Source organism: Vanessa tameamea, chromosome 13, assembly GCF_037043105.1.
Source record: "Vanessa tameamea isolate UH-Manoa-2023 chromosome 13, ilVanTame1 primary haplotype, whole genome shotgun sequence".
Taxonomy (NCBI): domain Eukaryota; kingdom Metazoa; phylum Arthropoda; class Insecta; order Lepidoptera; family Nymphalidae; genus Vanessa; species Vanessa tameamea.
Window position 1 is genome coordinate 992,524 of NC_087321.1, and position 18,564 is coordinate 1,011,087.

Below are 18,564 nucleotides of genomic sequence, written 5' to 3' on the forward strand. Positions count from 1 at the left end.
AATACGGTCAGATGTCAAATAATTTACCTTATTGAAGCTTTGTTTAAGTTTCTGTATATACAGTTCTATACAGTATTTTTATTATTGTTTTAAATGTTACATGAAAAAAATATACTATCAGACTAACTAAGTAAGACTACTTTTTTTAAATCTCATTATCAACATTATTGTTATATTGACATAATGTACTACCACACATATTTTCAATGTTTATTTATAGAAAATGTAGTCACTGTACGATAAAGAACTTTGGTATTTCTATTCGGGGAAGTTTTACTGTCATAAGCATTCCTACCTAACTTTCTATTGTTCATTTTTCTGATGAGATTAACCCAGAAAATTGTGATTGGAGCTTTATAATCTTTTAAATTTATTAATCGTTTGAAATCCATATACCAAGTATTTAAGGAATAATTAATATTCGTCCAGCATTGTTTCATTAAATAATTTAGAACACAGCAAAATCCATCGTTTAATATAGAAATTTTTAAATTTTACCAATTTTGAAACGTCATGCTTATGCATTTTAGGATTTTATCGATACCGATATTGTAACATCATTATAAATTGTGACGTAATTGTCAATAGTCTTGCGTCAGCTACAAAAAATTACGTTCAATAAGAATTAAGTAGATCATTTCTATCGGAGATTTCTATTATTTCGTTTTATTTTCTGTCATTCTTTTTACATAACTAAAATTTCTTATTTTTAAGTATTGTTTTGTATTGTATTGTTATTGTCTATTTCTGTTTTTTTACTTAATTATATTTAAATTATGTAATAATAAACTTATTAAGAAGGAAAATATATTTTTATTTTATTAATTATAACCAGGCACCAAAGTCGCACTGCGTTGTTAGTGTAGTATACATAGCGTGGCTAATGTATTTTACATCTAGCTGACCAATATCTTCAATGCTCAGTGCAGTGGATTTTCAATAGTATAATACTAATATAGACAAAATTTCCTTACCGTTAAATAACGCTATCTGCTATTATAGTTCCACAATATCATTATTCTGTATCTACATAGGTCTTATCTTTAATTTGAAAAACAGGTACTTCATATAATATGAATCTATAGAGATCATTTTGATACAGATCGTTTACTAACAAGAATTAGGTATGTATAATTAAAAATCAAAATATTCTTTATCACGTATCTAATTTTAAAAAGAAATATCCTAAAAATTAATTACAACGATACTGCCTTAAAAAAATGCCACCTTAACCTTATTCTTTCTCAATACATACTAACTTAACTTAAAGTATTTTTTTTAATATAATAGTTAGAACAAAGTAAAGGCAATCATCTAAATATTTTATCCTCCAAACCATCTTGGAATATTAAATGTCGGCCAAAACAATTGGCATACTTACATAAATAATGACGCTAACTAATTTAAATTATCTTGTCTAAACATCGCTAAAACTTTAAATATAATTACGTTTAATTAACTTCAGCACAGTTAGTGCATCAGTGTATAGAGTTTTATTATTCTAAAGCGTCAAGTTGATGAGGAAAATCCAGTTATCATTGGCCAGTTTAGTCGTCTGCGTTCTTAAAACATTTATTTAGAAGCAATGTATGTATTATACATCTGTAGGATGATAGTTACTTGTGTTGGAGACTTGTTTAATCATTGTAATGATTTCAATTACGCTATACTATTAACTCATGATAGTCTAAATTACAATATAAATGTTATTGAGAGTCACGTTGGATGTTCTATGTTAGTCTGACTCTAATTTTACTAACGTACCTACTGCTAACCAATTGTCGAGTTAGGTGTTTAATGGTCATTGCACCGAACAACGATGACGCTGATAAAATACAATTATTGATCGTTGTAAATTCACATTGTTGTTTGATTATTTATAAAAAGGTATACTTTAATGTTATATTGTGAAATATCGTATTTTAACGACTTAAATGGAATAAATATTTGTCGGAACAAATTGATCCAGAAATCTTACATTATATATAGATATATATATATACCTACTTAAAGTAAAAAATATTCTTTAATTATTATAATAATATTTTACCCGTTTCGATTTCGTACGGGTAATATATTTATCTAAGTATATATAACGTTTGAAATGAATATGTTGTTTAAAAATATATATTCAATATAATAAGATGCTGTATAGCCTGTGTCCGGCCGGAAACTATAAATTAAAATAATATGTAAGTTTCAGATGGGATTAGTAGTCTTTGCGTGATTTCCGAAAAAAAAAAACAAACGGACAAACTTATCTCTTGATATCATAATGGAGGTGTGTAAACGTGCAATTATGTAGAACACGAGTAGATTTTAGTTAATCACGGAGAACTTTCATATAACTGCCAAAGTATACGAAGTTATAAGTATAATTTCTTCATGGTATTTTTATATTTCCAGCGTACAATGACTTAATTAACGTCGGATTTTAAGTCTAATCACACGTATTTAAAGTATTTTAAACATATAAGTCAATGTTCTAATAGTATTTGTTTGGTGCTCGTGAAAGAACTTGCTTAACTCACAAATAAAACGATGTTTCTTACGTTTTCTTATATAGTTTTATAATAATTATAGTTAACGTTTTACACGACGCCCAACGAAATTATGTACTTATATATCCAATCCATTTTCCTCATGACGAGCATCAATGTTTATGTTGCCAGATTTTAAAGTCAAAGTTACGATGATTATTTTACAAAATGACAGATACTCGTCTGTAATATATAAATAAATAATAATTCGAATAATATTTAATATTAATAATAATAGTTCGTATAATATTAAATATGAAATTCGCGTTTTTTTGTACTTTATCGCACTTTGATCTGAAATATCTCCTCTTTGGTTAAGAATTCCAAATTCAAATTTATATATACATTTAGCTGGTACATTTGAGTTGCGAAATTTGTTTTTTTCTTTGTCGTCGCTAATTACCGCACAATGGAAAATATGAAATATCAGTATTTTGACGAGTACGAGTTCTACCGTGGCACCAGTGCTGCAGAAACAGCTCGAAGGATTAATGATGTGCACGGCGCTGGTTTCGCAAAATAAAGCACGGACCGTTTTTGGTTTCAAAATCTGGAAATTTCGGCCGACGGCCGGAGACCAAAGTGTAAAATGAAGAATTAAAGTGCATAGATAACAATGGTACATACTTTGATTAATTAATTTCATTTTACAAAAAAAAATGACTATATTCCTCCCGTACAAAATGCCAACCTCACATGTAAGGACCTAATATTAAGTATTACATTCTAATGGAATCTTACACTCGAGCAAAATATATTACGTTTATGTCAGAAATATCAAGCAGATAGTTGAGTTTTACAATTGTTTGTGTGTGGTTAAAATTATATTTCCTAAATAATAAAAATAAATATAATTAAATCCTTTTATAGTTTCAAGGTCTGTTAATATGGAATTACCTAGCCTATTGTATATTGCAAGCTTGTAACTTCGAAGCAAATTTAATAGCGCTACAAAGTAAATCAATATAAGTTTACGATCCCAACACTATTCGCAATTGTATATAAACATAAATAAAGGCAACATTTTATGTATGTTGATACTTTAAATTAAGAGTTAAAACAAATGTTAGGGAGTAACCCTAACCCCCAATATGGTGTTATGTCAATTGATTCTATATCATTAATTATATCACATTATTGTTACATATTATGAATATAACAGAAATTATTAAATTTACTTTATGATATATACAATTATTATTGTAATTAATATTATTTTATACGGCATAACATTTAATACTGGCATATAACACTATTTCTTATTTTAAAAAAGATTTACCTGTCACTAGAAAAACAATTGGATGCTTGCGGGTCATTGTAAAAAATATAATACACAGATTGGAACATTATTGTAAAACGTGATTTTATTTTGTCATCCCGAACTACTGAAATTACACAATACAATTACAGAGAAAGGAATATAAATTTGACATAAATATGTCAATATAAAGGAAATAAAGACGAAAAATGTATTTGTTGGCGATCCATATTTATGATCCATAATCCCCTATTTATGATATGATCATGTACAATTATATAATGATGATAGGTCATAATTATAGAATTATACATGGTGGAAAGGCTTTGTGCAAGGTCGTCTGGGTAAGTATCGTCATCTATTCTACCGCAAAACAGCAATACTTGGAATTATTTTGTTCAGGTTTGAAGGATGAGTGAGCCAATGAAACTACCGGCAAAAGACATATCACATCTCAGTCCCGAATGTTGGTGGCAGATTGGCGATGTACGGAATCGTTAAAATTTCTAACGGCGCCATATTATAATATATATATATTCTTCTAGAGGGCCCACTGTATCTGATAAGTGCAAAGTTGGTTCTGTAAGTGAGAGGTGTTTTTGAGTGTAGAGTCGTTTTTTTCCAATTTTCGCTTTATCTGAGTAATTGTTTGTGAGATTGTATTGCGTTAAACTTTGCTGTTAATTTCTGCTGATACATAATGCGCTTACTCGAAAAATTATTTATTTTTTTTATTTCTTGAATTGTCCAACTTCTCTTCAAGTACCTAGTACGAAAACAAAGCAAAAACAAGAAATAATAATGAAACAAGACAACCAAAAGCAACGGAACTTTAAGAACCTTTTAAATTTAACAAGGCTAATTTAAAACAATTAATATTCAAGGTAAACGATACAAATAATAGTATAACGATAAAAAATCAAAATATGCGACCTCTTTCATATTTTATTAATATTTTATTATTATAACGACATTTTTAAATCGTCCGATATCACAAATTTAAAATCACAAAAATATCACATCTCATCCGTGCTTTGATAAAATGTTAAAAATACTCGGAAAAAGATATATGTGCATATTCCTTCCCCATACCGCATCTATGTGATTGAATTTCTTATGGTTCACAACATTGTATTCGACAACATTAGGTAATTTGTTCCTCAGTAACGTTACGTCTTTTATAGTTGATATATTATCGTTTAGTCCAGCGAGCAGCGCAACTTTCATAGTAACTTTACTCAAATCATATTCCGGAGAAACAGTCGAGTTATAAATATCCAAATTTCTAAATCCATAGTCGAATTCCGCAAAAGTTCGCCTGGCACCAACCTGTGACAAGTGTACGGCATTCTTCTTAGACGTGCCTGTTGGATAGTGAGCGACCACGGCCGGGTAGAAATCAGCTTCTAGTTCTTCGGAATCACTGCCCGCTAAACGGAAAAAGATTTCATGCGCACAAAAGCTATAACTTTTCTTGCTTCCACAGATATACCTAAATACACGGGCGGACACTGTATCCTCGCTGAAAATCTCTTCTTGCCCTATAATTGAAAGGAATCGAGTAATCGCTGGTAATAATTTCAATATTTGAGAAGCAGAATTCTTCAAGTTATTCAGAAAACATATTGGCGACAAGGACACTAATACTCTTATCCTTTCGTTGTATTCTGGTCGCGTTGCTCCAAGGACTAGAAATATTGAATTACCCTGAGAATGACCTATGGCACTCAAACTTTTCGCGCCAGTGTTATCGAGCACGAAGTCTATTATGGCGGGAAGATCATAATAGCCAAATTCGTGAAAACTGTAATCCCAGAACTCTCTGTCCGTGTTCGGGTCCAAATATTGGTGTCGGCGAGAGTACTTATTACCTCTATTATTTCCGATCCAAACGTCATGGCCTGCATTGGCCAGTGCAATAGCTAACGATGTATTTTTCCTTAAAACGAAAGTATCAGCAGAGTCAATGACACCATGCATCAGTAAAACGGGTCTACTTCTGTCACCGGGTATATGAAACAGTTTTAATATGTATCCGTCTTGCGTGACCACGTCGTACTCCCCAACCGGGTAGCGTGAATCGTTTACGATTTTGATAAAGTCCGTTGGAGTATCTCTTTGCGTAATTAAATTAAGTGTGACCACTAATGTTGATAAAAAAAATATAATTAATTTAATAATCATTGTTTACAAAGCACACACTCACACTACGTTAAGCCGGTAATTCGAATGGATACTGGCTTTAACTTCCATGTTACTGCAGCCGTTGTTAAACGCAAACCTTGAGTTGAGGTATTAAGTAATTGAAAACTATTTTTAAACGAATTAATTTTTAAATTCCGATTTTAAACGTATGTAACCTTTTTTTGTTCGTATATATTAATAACAAATTATTTAATTTGAATGTATTCGGCGATAGCATTTTTATTGGTAAAGCCATTGTCGTTACAATTAACAATTTTATCGTTAGATGTTACTTTGTTAGACATACAAAACAAAACTTTATAAGTCATTAATTCAATCACATTAATCGATCTTTATTTTTTTATACCATAAACTAAACTTTAGACCACGATATGTGAAGAAAACAAATCACGACGACAAATAACCATAACTTATTCTAATCGACGCCAATTAAATTAGCATTTATATCAAAATAATATATTAAAACTAATACAAAAATAACCATAATAACAAAACAAAATTAATTTGCCAATAAAAAAAGAAGTAGTGTTCTTATTAAAATCCGAATTGTAAAGGAAATTGAAGTGAGTGTCAAAATATCAAAATATTTTTATTAAACCAACATTTGTTTGAATTTATCATAGTATGTAAACTTATTTCACAGTATTTATGTAGACTTTTTTTGAAGTTTTAACAGTTGATTGATAGGTAAATTATTTAAATCTTATTTTATGGAACAGCAAAAAGTAATTAAATAGTTATGATTTTTTATTACTCATGGATACGAAGGCAGAAGGTAGCTATTCATATTAGAAGTTCATCGTTTTATTATGAGTGATCAGACAACTGTAGAACCCTCCATAGCATAGCCGCTCGGAGTCTGAAAATTGGTAATGTATACACTCCCATGACTTGTTAATCGTATAGTTTTCCTGCAAACGGAATTTATTAAAATATCTTCAAATTGACTGCCGTATGTGGTCCCCATTACCCGTTACAGTAAGAAAGAAATTCGTAGGCGTCGTAAGAAATTTTCATAATTCCTTAAACCATCAATTCGCCCAAAACTTCGGGAACTAATTTCTTAAATCTTTTGTGCCAGTAAATCTGGCTCACTAACCCTTCAAACCGCACTACAACGTTAGTTAGTATTGCTGCTCGGCGGTATATAATATATAAGTTTGACGAGTCGCTGGCATAAAGACCTACCACCAAAGTTATTTTAATATCACCAATTATATGTCTTATGCAAGGTTTATTTTTAATTATATTATTTTCTCATTTTCAAAAAACTCACTTCCGATGTCTTATTTTAAAATTTTGATATATTATTTATTTATACGGAGCCGGTTAAATTAAATTTAAAGTAAAGCATAAATTTAAATTCTCCTCGTGAAATGTAGATTCTACCAAAAAAATCTGTATGAAAGTCAGTAGTTACTCTTTTATTTGTCAATTAAATACAATATTATTGTTATTGATTGTCAATGAAAGTAAACTACATACATCATTTAAACGTGAGATAACTATTTAATCATAGTTAACACAGAGATTTTAAGGTACTAAAAAAACTGTATGAAACGGTCAGAAGGGGATCGTTTCGTTTCTAAGTGGAGCTATGTTTGTTCTATTAAGTAGTTAATTTCATACTAACCTTAAACCTTAACCTCCCGATAATAAATTAAAAGCTGTTAAAGTACTATGATTTCAAAAATAAATATAAAATAAATTAATAACAGCTATTGGCGAAAACAAGTCCGATAGGTATTTATTTTTTTAACCCGAGTCTTAACGTTAAATTAGTCGTTGAATAAAAAAATGAAATATCAAGTTTACAATTAACAGTCAATTCGTACTATTAAAAATACTACGTTCGTATTATTATTCATTAAAAATTATTACTTTTTAATTTTTAAAGGTATCATTGGGTTGCTATTTATTTCCGAAATTTGTCAATAACGTAACTAATTTTGTAATTATAATTTTGTACCCCATTTATTAAGCAAATATTTAAAACTTAATTTCTCATGAAATAACACCTTTAGCATTATTTCGTGTCTCGGCGACCACTTGACCCTACTTAACATATTGCCGATTACCTAATAAATATTCATTAAAGTATCCCCAACATAACGTGCTAGTTTTATTTCCAAAATTTTAATTAAAAATCTTTGTTTAATGTAGAAGTATCTATTACAGTTTTTTATTGACTGTCGAAATTCTACCCACAAAGCCCACTTGAGAAGAACCGAACCGAAGCCGAAAGAAATTCAGCAATCTTAATTTTCAATTATGTTTTAATAAATCTTAATTTTCGATTATGTTTTAATAAATCTTAAGAGTATAGTAATTCCCTGGAAATAATCCCACTAAATCAAAAGTCAAAGTAATTTGTCATGTTCAATGTGTTGATTTAAATGATATTTATTTAGCTAGATTTTTTATTATTTTATAATATGTTTTTATTGCATTAAACAAATTAATTTACACATTATTAAAACACATTGTGATCAAAATCTTTTTTCAGACTATTGTGATACGTATTTAAACAAATAAAATAAAAGTTGCTAAAGAATAGATTATTTATTATATTATTCAATTTAATTAACTTTTTAAACGGCAAACATACCAAAGAATTATATATATATACCTATATCTGTATACAGATTAAAAAAAACAGTGTTATGTTAAGAAAAGTATTCTAGATTTTATATGAACATGATTTCAGCAAGATAATTAGGTTAACACGTTATGAAACATAATTTTATATTACGATTTCATTAAACTAGGCAAGCACAGGAATCTACGTGACTTCGCTCGAATATTTAAATCCCAAAATTACATCGGAGATCGGAATGAGCAAAGCTTGAAGTAACACAGCATTGGAGTGCCTGAAATGAGATGTTCGATGTTATTGGAATAGTGTTGTATTATAAATATATATTAATCAAGAAGTACTAACAGTATTAGTAATAGTCCAATATTAAATATAGCTGGTATTAGCAAGATATTAAAAAATCAAGTAGCATACGAAAATCTAAGGTTTGTTTATCTTTATGCCTTCTTCGATGCCGATATTGTTTATTACACAATGTTGTTTACACCTTTAAAGACGTATCATTTTGTATGTTACCCAACAGATATTAATTTTAAGTGCTTAGTGATATGTTGATGGTGTAACTTTTCCAATAAATAAATAACAATATATATACATAAAGGAAGACTAGTGACTATTATCGGGAATTTGTATTTACTTTTATTGCTTCACTATAATCCTCAACGCACTCAACATGCCTATTCTATAACCTGACTATTTCTCTTACGAACAAATTTTTGGTAATATTGAAATATACCAATCTTGATATGTCACCACAATTTCTCTAGTTTATCTACAAAGAAAACTATCAACCCACCTTTGCCCTTCTTCGAATTCCATTTTGGTTGAGGTCGGGACTTTGGAGTCTTGTTGCTCTTGCCGGTATTGGTAGACAGAGCGGTGACCCATTTCTTCTCATCTGCTTCTTTCAGATCCGGTAATTCTGAGATATTGTGTTCAACGTTTTCCTTGATAATTGGTTCATCTTCCACGTTGTATCTGAGGAAGTATGAAGATTTTATAATTTCGACTTTATTGGTGTAAATTTTAAATATATTATTTTCCTTATCCTGAATAATTATTTGGAAGAAAAACTTGACAGTTTTAAAATATTGATTCGATACGTATACGTTTCAGGATCCACTGAATCCGATTGTATTGTTTCTTAATGTAATGAGGTTATTTATACATATGGTATGATATATACAAAGCAAGAAGAAAGAAAAGCTTAATTTGTGACAGCGAACATAGCACCCAAACTCTCATACAATAAGCGTAACAGGAAAAAAGACATTAAACAATTGACTTAACCAATATTCAAAATAAGAATAATTAAATCTAATATAAGTGTTATGTTATTTAGTATCTTGTGTTAAAATAATTGAAGATTAGAAATTTAAAATAAATTATAGGTATATTGAGTATGCATGGATGTAAGTCGATTTTCTTGCGTGATTTCGAAGTAGCAGAAATTTGAAGAAGATATGAAAGAAAATTTAATAACTTTCCGTCCCCGAAATTCGAGAGTCATAGATCGCCTCGAATTTGCCTCCATGAATGAGTCCGACAAAATGTCATAAGAAATGTCAACTCATAGGCAGCCCATGTTAATGCTCATCATGACAATGACGCCCTGTTGACCAATTTCAAGGCAGTAGAAATTATTGAGTGTGTGCGACTGTAAAAACCTGTTAACTGATTTGGATTATTTAGGCCATATGCTATCGAGGATGATCCTTCTTCTAATCGTATCTACCTAACCCTAAAAAAACAAATGAATATATCCTTACGATTAAATAATAACCTGTTTCATAATTCGTTTTACAAATATAAGCTAAATGTATAATTATACCTGTCTCCATTTCCTTGAAGCATTTTCAACAGTCGATATAGAAGTAAATTCCTTCTCCAATACATATCAGTTTCGATTCTGTCTTCAGCATCCGATGACCAAGGATCCACTTCGATGCCGTCCTGGATGTTAAAATTAAAAACATTTAAAATTAGATGCACAGTCAACTTTCAAACCCCGAGCTGTGACTGAGGACTTGCTGCCTTTAGAAAGCTATCAAAGACAAGTAACTATCTCATTCTATCAAAGATTCTATAAAAGATAGTTCATTCTTCCAGGTTTTAAAATCTGTGAATGTTACTTTTGAATTTTAAACTATTGATACGTTACATTTGTTTTATCTGTTAGAATATATTATGGGGCTATAACTTTGAATCGATACAACAAATGACTACTTGGAAATACAGTATACAACACCACCTTATCTCACTTTAGTCTTTAATATTATTATCTGTTTAGGAGACTCCTTAATCCATACAACTGGCTACAACTAATAGAAAAATCAAAAGTGCGCTAGCCTCAATTGAACCAGCATTAATTTTTGTTTTTGAGCTCGGACAGTAAGATCGATATTGGCGCGACGTGTAACTTGTCAATAGAGTTTTATTTGGTTTTATTAAATAAGAAGTAGTTATTTTTGGTTGGTTAGTAAATTATTTTAAGTAAATTATATTCTTGTTTTTTTTTTTAAATTTATTTAAGATAACTAGAAATAACACTGCTGGACGATAAATATATAATTATTATGTTTACTGCTTCAGTATTTTTTGTATGTTACCATAAAGTATTGCATTTCTATGTGGGACTTATGTCGATCGACCAACCATGCATGTGAAAAAAAGGAACAATATTTTAATTTTACTACTTGTAAATTCAAAATCCTTTCTTACCTCAACTCTTGGAGGAATGTCATTCGACGCACCAGTTGCAGTAGCCAGAATGAAAAGCAACAACACGCTCATCTTGAAAAAGATCATTGCACTGAAAACAAAACCAATATACAATACCCCATATTTTTCTAATTTATAGTGCCGAAATATTTAACTCTGTATAATGTTTATTAAATATTTAAAAAAAACGTAACAATAATTAATTTAATTTAATCTGTATTGATAATTGAGAGGGCGTTTTATTCATTGTTTAATTACTTATATATCAATGGATAAGGATTTATTTTCAGTTAATCTGCATCTTCTGGTAGAATTTCCGGAAAATGCAGCATGCTTTTGTTGAAGGTTTTAGTGTATATATAGCTAACAACGTCTAGTGACAATTTTTCGTGATATATTATAAAAAAGTAAATTAACAGCCTATATATGTATTCCTAAATCCTAAATGTCCAACTACTGCGGTAAGGACTCCGCTCCTTGATAATGCCTGAACCATTACATTGCGGACTTAGGGATACGCAAGCGAGACATCTCATACTCGAAATTTGGTTTATTAATGTCTGGTTAAATATATAATTAAAATCGGTATGAGCTATGTAGATAAAATCGTATATTAAACATGATATGATAAAAAACTATGTTTCATAATCAAGTTACAAATAAAAATGATTATATCATTCAGTATATTATTATAATAATTATAAACTAAGAAATATTTAAAGAAGTTCAAGTATAAAAGTCAAGATCCGTTTATGAAAACACAATATCGTTTCATTACAATCGTTTGTGATGAAAACGCCTACACTTTTCCTATAGCAAAACACGTCACATCATTATATCAATAGTAAGAATCATAAGGCGCTAAAATTCTCTAACAAGTACGAAGTAGCAACGGTCAAATATAGTTGGACAGCAAAAGGTCAGAGAAACATCAATCATAACAACTCAAATACCTAATACATCATATTATATATATATATATATATAAATATTGTATACATTGGCTTACAATACGTTATATATATCAAAGAGGTCCTGTACCCCTAAACTTTTAAACCTTATTTTGGGGTCAATGACTTCCCAATCAATGATTACATTTGTTAGACTTGTTATTAGGTTTTTTTCTGGTCAGTATATAATACATTATACATAAATATCTTAGTATTATGGAGTAATTTCTTATAATTTTTTTTTTTTTTTTTCAGACCATAATTTACATGGATCCATATAGTGTTAGTAAAAATAAATTAATTAATCTTAATACCTAAATGTAGTAATAATGTAGATGATTTAGTAATTATTATCAAACTCGATATCTCTTCATAGATTCTGAAAATGTTTACTCTGTATTTTAGAAGTCGAAACCCTATATATATATTGTACTGTAACCAAACGTTTGCGCGATTCAGGAAAACATTTTTCCATACAAAATTTTAGTACAAAATCTCGAATATTATGAGGTGACGTGTATTATACTGCTTAGATTTTTATAGACGTTACTAAGATAAATACAATCAATCTATTTTGTACATCGATTAAATAGATAAGAAAGAAGTTTAAGAGGCTATTGTACTGACTAATCACGATATCTCTGAAACTGAAGATCCATTAAGCTATACTTCATTAAAATTTAGCATCTTATTATACGCTCTCTAAGAAATTATTTTTGGAAATATCAGCTTCAAGAGGTGCTGTAACTTTGTATAAAATTAACCATATGAAGTCGGGACGGAGAACTAGTAATATTTTAGTAATCAATAACAATTACGAAGTATTTTAGTAATCAATGTTATTACTAAATGATCCACTCAAGGACACGCTAACGGTATGGTCCGGGGTTATATAAGTATAAAATGGTTATTTTCGTGACCGTTATTTTAATATAACGTAGATTATAATGGTCTTATGACGTTGTTAACGGCGGTAACTGTCAACAATGTTGTTTACACCTTTAAAGACGTATCACTTTGTATGTTACCCAACAGATATTAATTTTAAGTGCTTAGTGATAAGTTGATGATGTAACTTTTCCAATAAATAAATAAATAAATAAATAAACAAAGACTAGACTACGCAAGATATATAAAAGTGTACTAGTGTATAGCCTATCTCAATCGAAGTAGATAAACAAACAACAAGACAAACAAACTTTACATTTACGTATTTCATGCGATTTACTAATAACTCAGCTACAATGTGCACTACTAAGAGTTTATTATTTTAATTAACTACGTATATCCATTTTAATTATACTTCCAAAATTCCGATAACAGTTTCGTCGACATTCAAATAGCAACCACAGCCACAACCAATGATATCGCGACAATTTGCTGTCAAATGTTGCTTATTTGGCTTCTCCCCTCTTATGGTTGGATAGAAATAGAGTATACTTAATCATCTGTAATACTATAAAATAGTAAAGTGTCTTTTATTGGTCAAACAACTGTCATTTTAAAAAAAAAAGAATCGCAGCTTTCTCATCTTACTGCGATTCAGCATGCATATGTATTTCTGACACATTTCCATTGTCCAGGGAATGTGTTCTCTACCAATTACGTTCTTGTTTTACAATAGTTTCATCAATAGAATGTGTCTTGTCTGTGTTCTATTCAATAGTACATTCCAGACTCTATTTCGAACTGTAACTGAGAATTTCTTGAAACCAACGCCTTTGATACTCTATATTGCGAATAGCAATCGATCAATTGGAATATTTACAACATGGCTGATTAAATTTATTAAAATTTTAGACTGAATAATTTAAGTGTTAAGCTTATTTAAATCAGGATGGGCCAGCGTTATGAAACGTATTAATAACTTAAAAAAATTCATACATTTAGAAATAATAAATCTCAGAAAATATCGTTCAGAAACCTACATGTTGTTAGAATATTTATTTTAATGTGATTATATTGTATTGTTTTTATGTAATAGTTTTATTAATATTATAAGTAGAATTAAAACGATTTCAATAGTTGTAACATTTTATTTTGTTAGTTGTCAACATCTGGTTTTGACTAAACTAATTTGTATTTTAAAGTAGATCAAAACCGATGTCGCTAAAGTGGGAGGAGGGGCGTGTTAACGTTTAATACTAGGAGTAAGCATATGAATTGATATTCTTACTTTAATTATCAGAATGGGAGGATCGAGCAAAGTACTATTTTTGTATCAGTTTCGATCGTGACACTTCAGGATAAATAAATTATTGATTGTGTGGAAGGTTTTTGTTTTATTCCAATATGTTGGATGAAAATCTGCTACACGTTTATTCAGCAACCCCTATTAAAACCGCAAAGGCTCAGCTTTAGGTCATTATAGTAAATGTAGTAACAGTCTAGACTCTCTTTTGTTACATACAGCTTTCCTCGTGATTTCCTTCATCGAGCGCGAGATGAATTACAAACAAATTAAGCACATGAACTCAATAGTGATTGTGGGTTTGAACTCAAAATCATCGTTTAATTTTCCTTTCTTGTAACTACTGGGCTGTCACGACTTGGGACATCAATGTGTTTATTCACTTAAGTTAGCTTGTTTGGTTTTAGAATATTACTTATTATGAAATATAAATATCTATTATTTCAATTTTCAATCATCTCGCGTAGATAATCCCTCCGTCCAATCAAGCAACGAATTTGTATTAAGCTGTAAGCGTTGAGATGTATCGAATCAATTTCAACCAACTACGAAAGACATTTTCCCAGATTGTGGCTTTAGATAGTATTGTAGTATCGCTAATACATTCTCTAGTGAATAACTATTTTGTATACACAAATATACAAAGAACTGAGATGGCCCAGTGGTTAGAACGTGTACATCTTAACCGATGATTTCGGGTTCAATTCCATGCAAGTACCACTGAATTTTCATGTGCTTAATTTATGTTTATAATTCATCTCGTGCTTGGCGGTGAAGGAAAACATCGCGAGGAAACCTGCATCTGTCTAATTTAAACGAAATTCTGCCACATGTGTATTCCACCAACCTGCATTGGAGCAGCGTGGTGGAATATGCTCCAAGCCTCAAAAGGAGAGGAGGCCTTAGCCCAGCAGTGGGAAATTTACAGGCTGTTAATGTAATGTAAAATACGCATACATAGCAAATACTAAAATAATAATTCATAAAAATGCGTGTTGAATTAGCCTACAAATGTGTACCTCCAATGTTAAGCTTGTTATAATTTGAATTTCATCATAGAAATATCACACATTGGCTTCCTTTTAAAATGAAATAAACCATAAATTTCCTTGTCTATAGAAAAATAGATATATTTAACATATATATATTTAGATACTTATTATTTATTTATACAACATATTAGATAAAAAAAATCCATATACTAAACGTAAATTAATAAGATGTCTTTGTTTTTACACAAAAAATATTTATATCTTATAAAAGTAATTCGTGGTTAATCCTTTATAAATTAAAATCCCTTGGCCGACTACTCTCCTTTATAGAGCCTTCAGTGAGATACATTCGCCTCCATCTCTATACACGGAGAGTGTAATATCGATCCTATAATCCTAATCTTTGTAAACAGGCCATTTCTGTACATCCTTTAAGTATTATTTCGCAGATAAAGTATTCATTCAGGAGAACACTAAGTAATGACTGAATATTGAAAATATATTATTTATGAAATCATTTAATCATTTATGTTCCTGTCTTGTAAGCTTTAATTCAATAAAAAAAAAAATCCCTGGTTATATATTTAAATGTAATCCTTGACCTAGTGGCTAGCATAAAAATGCTGGTCCTGTCGGTCCCGGGTTCAATGGTAGGTCCTGTTGGTTTTTATCTTTATAGGATGTTAGAAGTCTTTTTTAGACTCGTTTGCGTGGAGATAAATGAAAAACTAAGGGACCTTTGGCTATCTTTTCGTCTTGAGAGATTTCGGAAGTGAATTGCAATTAAGTGAATGCAAATACTTTTTTATTAAATGATTGAGCAACTTAACAATGCATTGGTTAATTACATTAGCTAAATGATAATTTAATAGTAGCTGTTTTTTAGCCTCACATACTCGTAAATGTATTGAACAACAAAATTTGCAATACTGTAGACCTTTACATTTTGTTACATATACTTGTAATAAAATCATTTAGAAAAGTTTCGATGTTTGGGCACAAATAATGTCCATTCTATAAAAAATTAAAACATCGTTTGATTGTTGTCATTGAATTTTTAATAATTAACACGAATGTAAGGTAAAAAACCAAAGAAACTTGTATATTTGAACATAGAAAAATATATTTTTTATTTTATTAAAATTGACATTTACTTCCTTATGGTAAGAATCAAACAACTTTGAATTTTTTAACGAAACAATCGTCACTTACCTGAAACAAATATTCGTAGCAACACCGTAATTCGTAGTACGTCTACACTTCGCTACGCCAGTCTCCGACTGCCTCGCGTAGCGGCGGTCCTACCCTTATATGCAAGTCGCGTTGCCTACACAATCCGTAGATCTCGAAGTTTCTATGGACTTTTCAACAGTTACTTGTTTATATTAAAGGAAATAAATAAAGCCTAACTTATGACAACTATAGCTAATTGCACAAACTTTGGGCCCAAAGTTGGTGATACATTGGCGTTGCAAGTAATAATTAATATTTCTTACAGTGCCAGACCGCCTTCCAACATAAAATTTAAAAAAGCATTCTTATTAGTTATGTATTGATTGCGAAAATAAAGGATATAAATATTTCCAAAATCAATACACATATATACTCCTTTTTCACAATCAGTTGAAAAACCATTCACCAGTTATAAATAAGGGTTTCTATATCGAATAAAATATTTTGGATTGAATCAAATCAACATCTTTATCAGTTAATAAAATGACATATATACAAATATAGATAAAATATATCTGTCGGTCTGCATTGTAGTGTTATAAAATGCCACGACCTTAAGATTATACAAAAGAATATTTTATATTCTTGTTATTTCTCAAACAAATCCGTAGAATACCGAGCTTGGAGATTATAAAAGATGTTCCGATACGTACGTGTGTGTGTGTGCCTTTTATTACTGTATTTTTAGAAATCTATTTAAAGCATCTTATTCAATTCATTTTCAATAGTATCGAAAGCGATATTTAATAAAAAGATTCAATTCAAATTACACTATTTTTATGTAGGAAATATTATTTATTTTGTTTATCATAAAACATTAGTTCTTTAAAGTCCTCCGCCCGTTAGACTTGCTCAACCTCCGAGGTACGTAATTAACAAATTAAAATAAAACCATTGATGATGATTTAAACAGGTATCTTTTTTTCGAATGCGAAAATAACTATTCTGCTGCTTTTGCACAACCAAACCACAGGACGGAACATAATGAAATTTAATATTAAGCAAGCTTGAACTCTAGGGATGACATACTTTTAATGCCTAATATCTTACGACTAGCCCCTAAATCGAGAGCGAAGCCGCGGACGAAAACTAGTCTAGTAAATGAATGAAGAATCGTAAAATATTGAAAATTCTAAAAATAATTATTAATTATATACTTGTAAGAGATCCAAATAGAATTTTCGAAGTCACTTTTGAGAATCGATTTGTATTGCCCATTTAATTAAATGTACAAATACTTTTTAATTTAACGAAAATAATTTGGAAGCAGCAAAACTATTTTTTACAGCAATTAAACTATTTTATTAACATTTTATTATTGCTCTTATTATATTTGAAATAACTAGGTACCTACTATATGTATTGATAATCTTATTATAGGAAATGAATTAATTAAATGATTACTATTATTATTTCAATATGAAATTACATTTGGTCATTAAGCTGACGCATGAACTTAATTTTGTAAATCAATAATATATATGTATGGGATATCCCATTCATAATACGTAATAAGAGATCCACCTTTAATCTTTGACTTATATAAAAGAAGCCCAAAACCCGATTACCGTATTTGTAATTTCCATATTTTAACCATATCATTGTTTGGGGTATTGATTTTACAGAAACACTATTTATTTTTATTTTATAAAATAAGTAAACCGATATGCAAATGGACCACTTGATGGTAAGTGGTCACCATTGCTCATTCCTCATATCATCAATGCGCCATCAACTTAAATAGGAAGTGTCATCACTTGTGCCTGTAGTTATGCTCACTCACCCTTCAAACCGTAAAACAAAAATATTAGGTATTCTTGTTTAGCGGTAAAATATCTGTTGACTAGACAGTACCCAGACCTGCTTAAACAAAACCCC

The 18,564-nt window shown here is 29.8% G+C and overlaps 2 protein-coding genes across 2 annotated transcripts; both read right to left on the reverse strand.

Annotated features, from left to right (window-relative positions):
* Positions 1–4,821: 4,821 nt before the first annotated feature.
* Positions 4,822–6,053, reverse strand: LOC113397920 (lipase 3-like). Its single transcript, XM_026636452.2, has one exon. It carries the CDS (start codon positions 5,980–5,982, stop codon positions 4,822–4,824), a length of 1,161 nt encoding a protein of 386 aa, XP_026492237.2. The 5' UTR covers positions 5,983–6,053.
* A 2,669-nt stretch (positions 6,054–8,722) lies between these two features.
* On the reverse strand, positions 8,723–16,722 carry LOC113397836 (uncharacterized). The gene is made up of 5 exons (XM_026636355.2): positions 16,666–16,722; positions 11,321–11,411; positions 10,431–10,552; positions 9,396–9,577; positions 8,723–8,873 (listed from the first exon to the last, which is right to left on the reverse strand). Exons 2-5 carry the CDS (start codon positions 11,405–11,407, stop codon positions 8,821–8,823), a joined length of 444 nt encoding a protein of 147 aa, XP_026492140.2. The 5' UTR covers positions 11,408–11,411; positions 16,666–16,722; the 3' UTR covers positions 8,723–8,820.
* Between the last annotated feature and the right edge of the window lie 1,842 nt (positions 16,723–18,564).

Coding starts and splice junctions, on each gene's coding strand:
- LOC113397920 (XM_026636452.2), bottom strand. CDS start 5,982: ATGATTATTAAATTAATTATATTTTTTTTATCAACATTAGTGGTCACA.
- LOC113397836 (XM_026636355.2), bottom strand. CDS start 11,407: ATGATCTTTTTCAAGATGAGCGTGTTGTTGCTTTTCATTCTGGCTACT. Junction 9,578..10,430: donor CTTCAAGGAAATGGAGACAG/GTATAATTATAC, acceptor ATACTTCCTCAG/ATACAACGTGGAAGATGAAC. Junction 8,874..9,395: donor GAATTCGAAGAAGGGCAAAG/GTGGGTTGATAG, acceptor ATCTCATTTCAG/GCACTCCAATGCTGTGTTAC.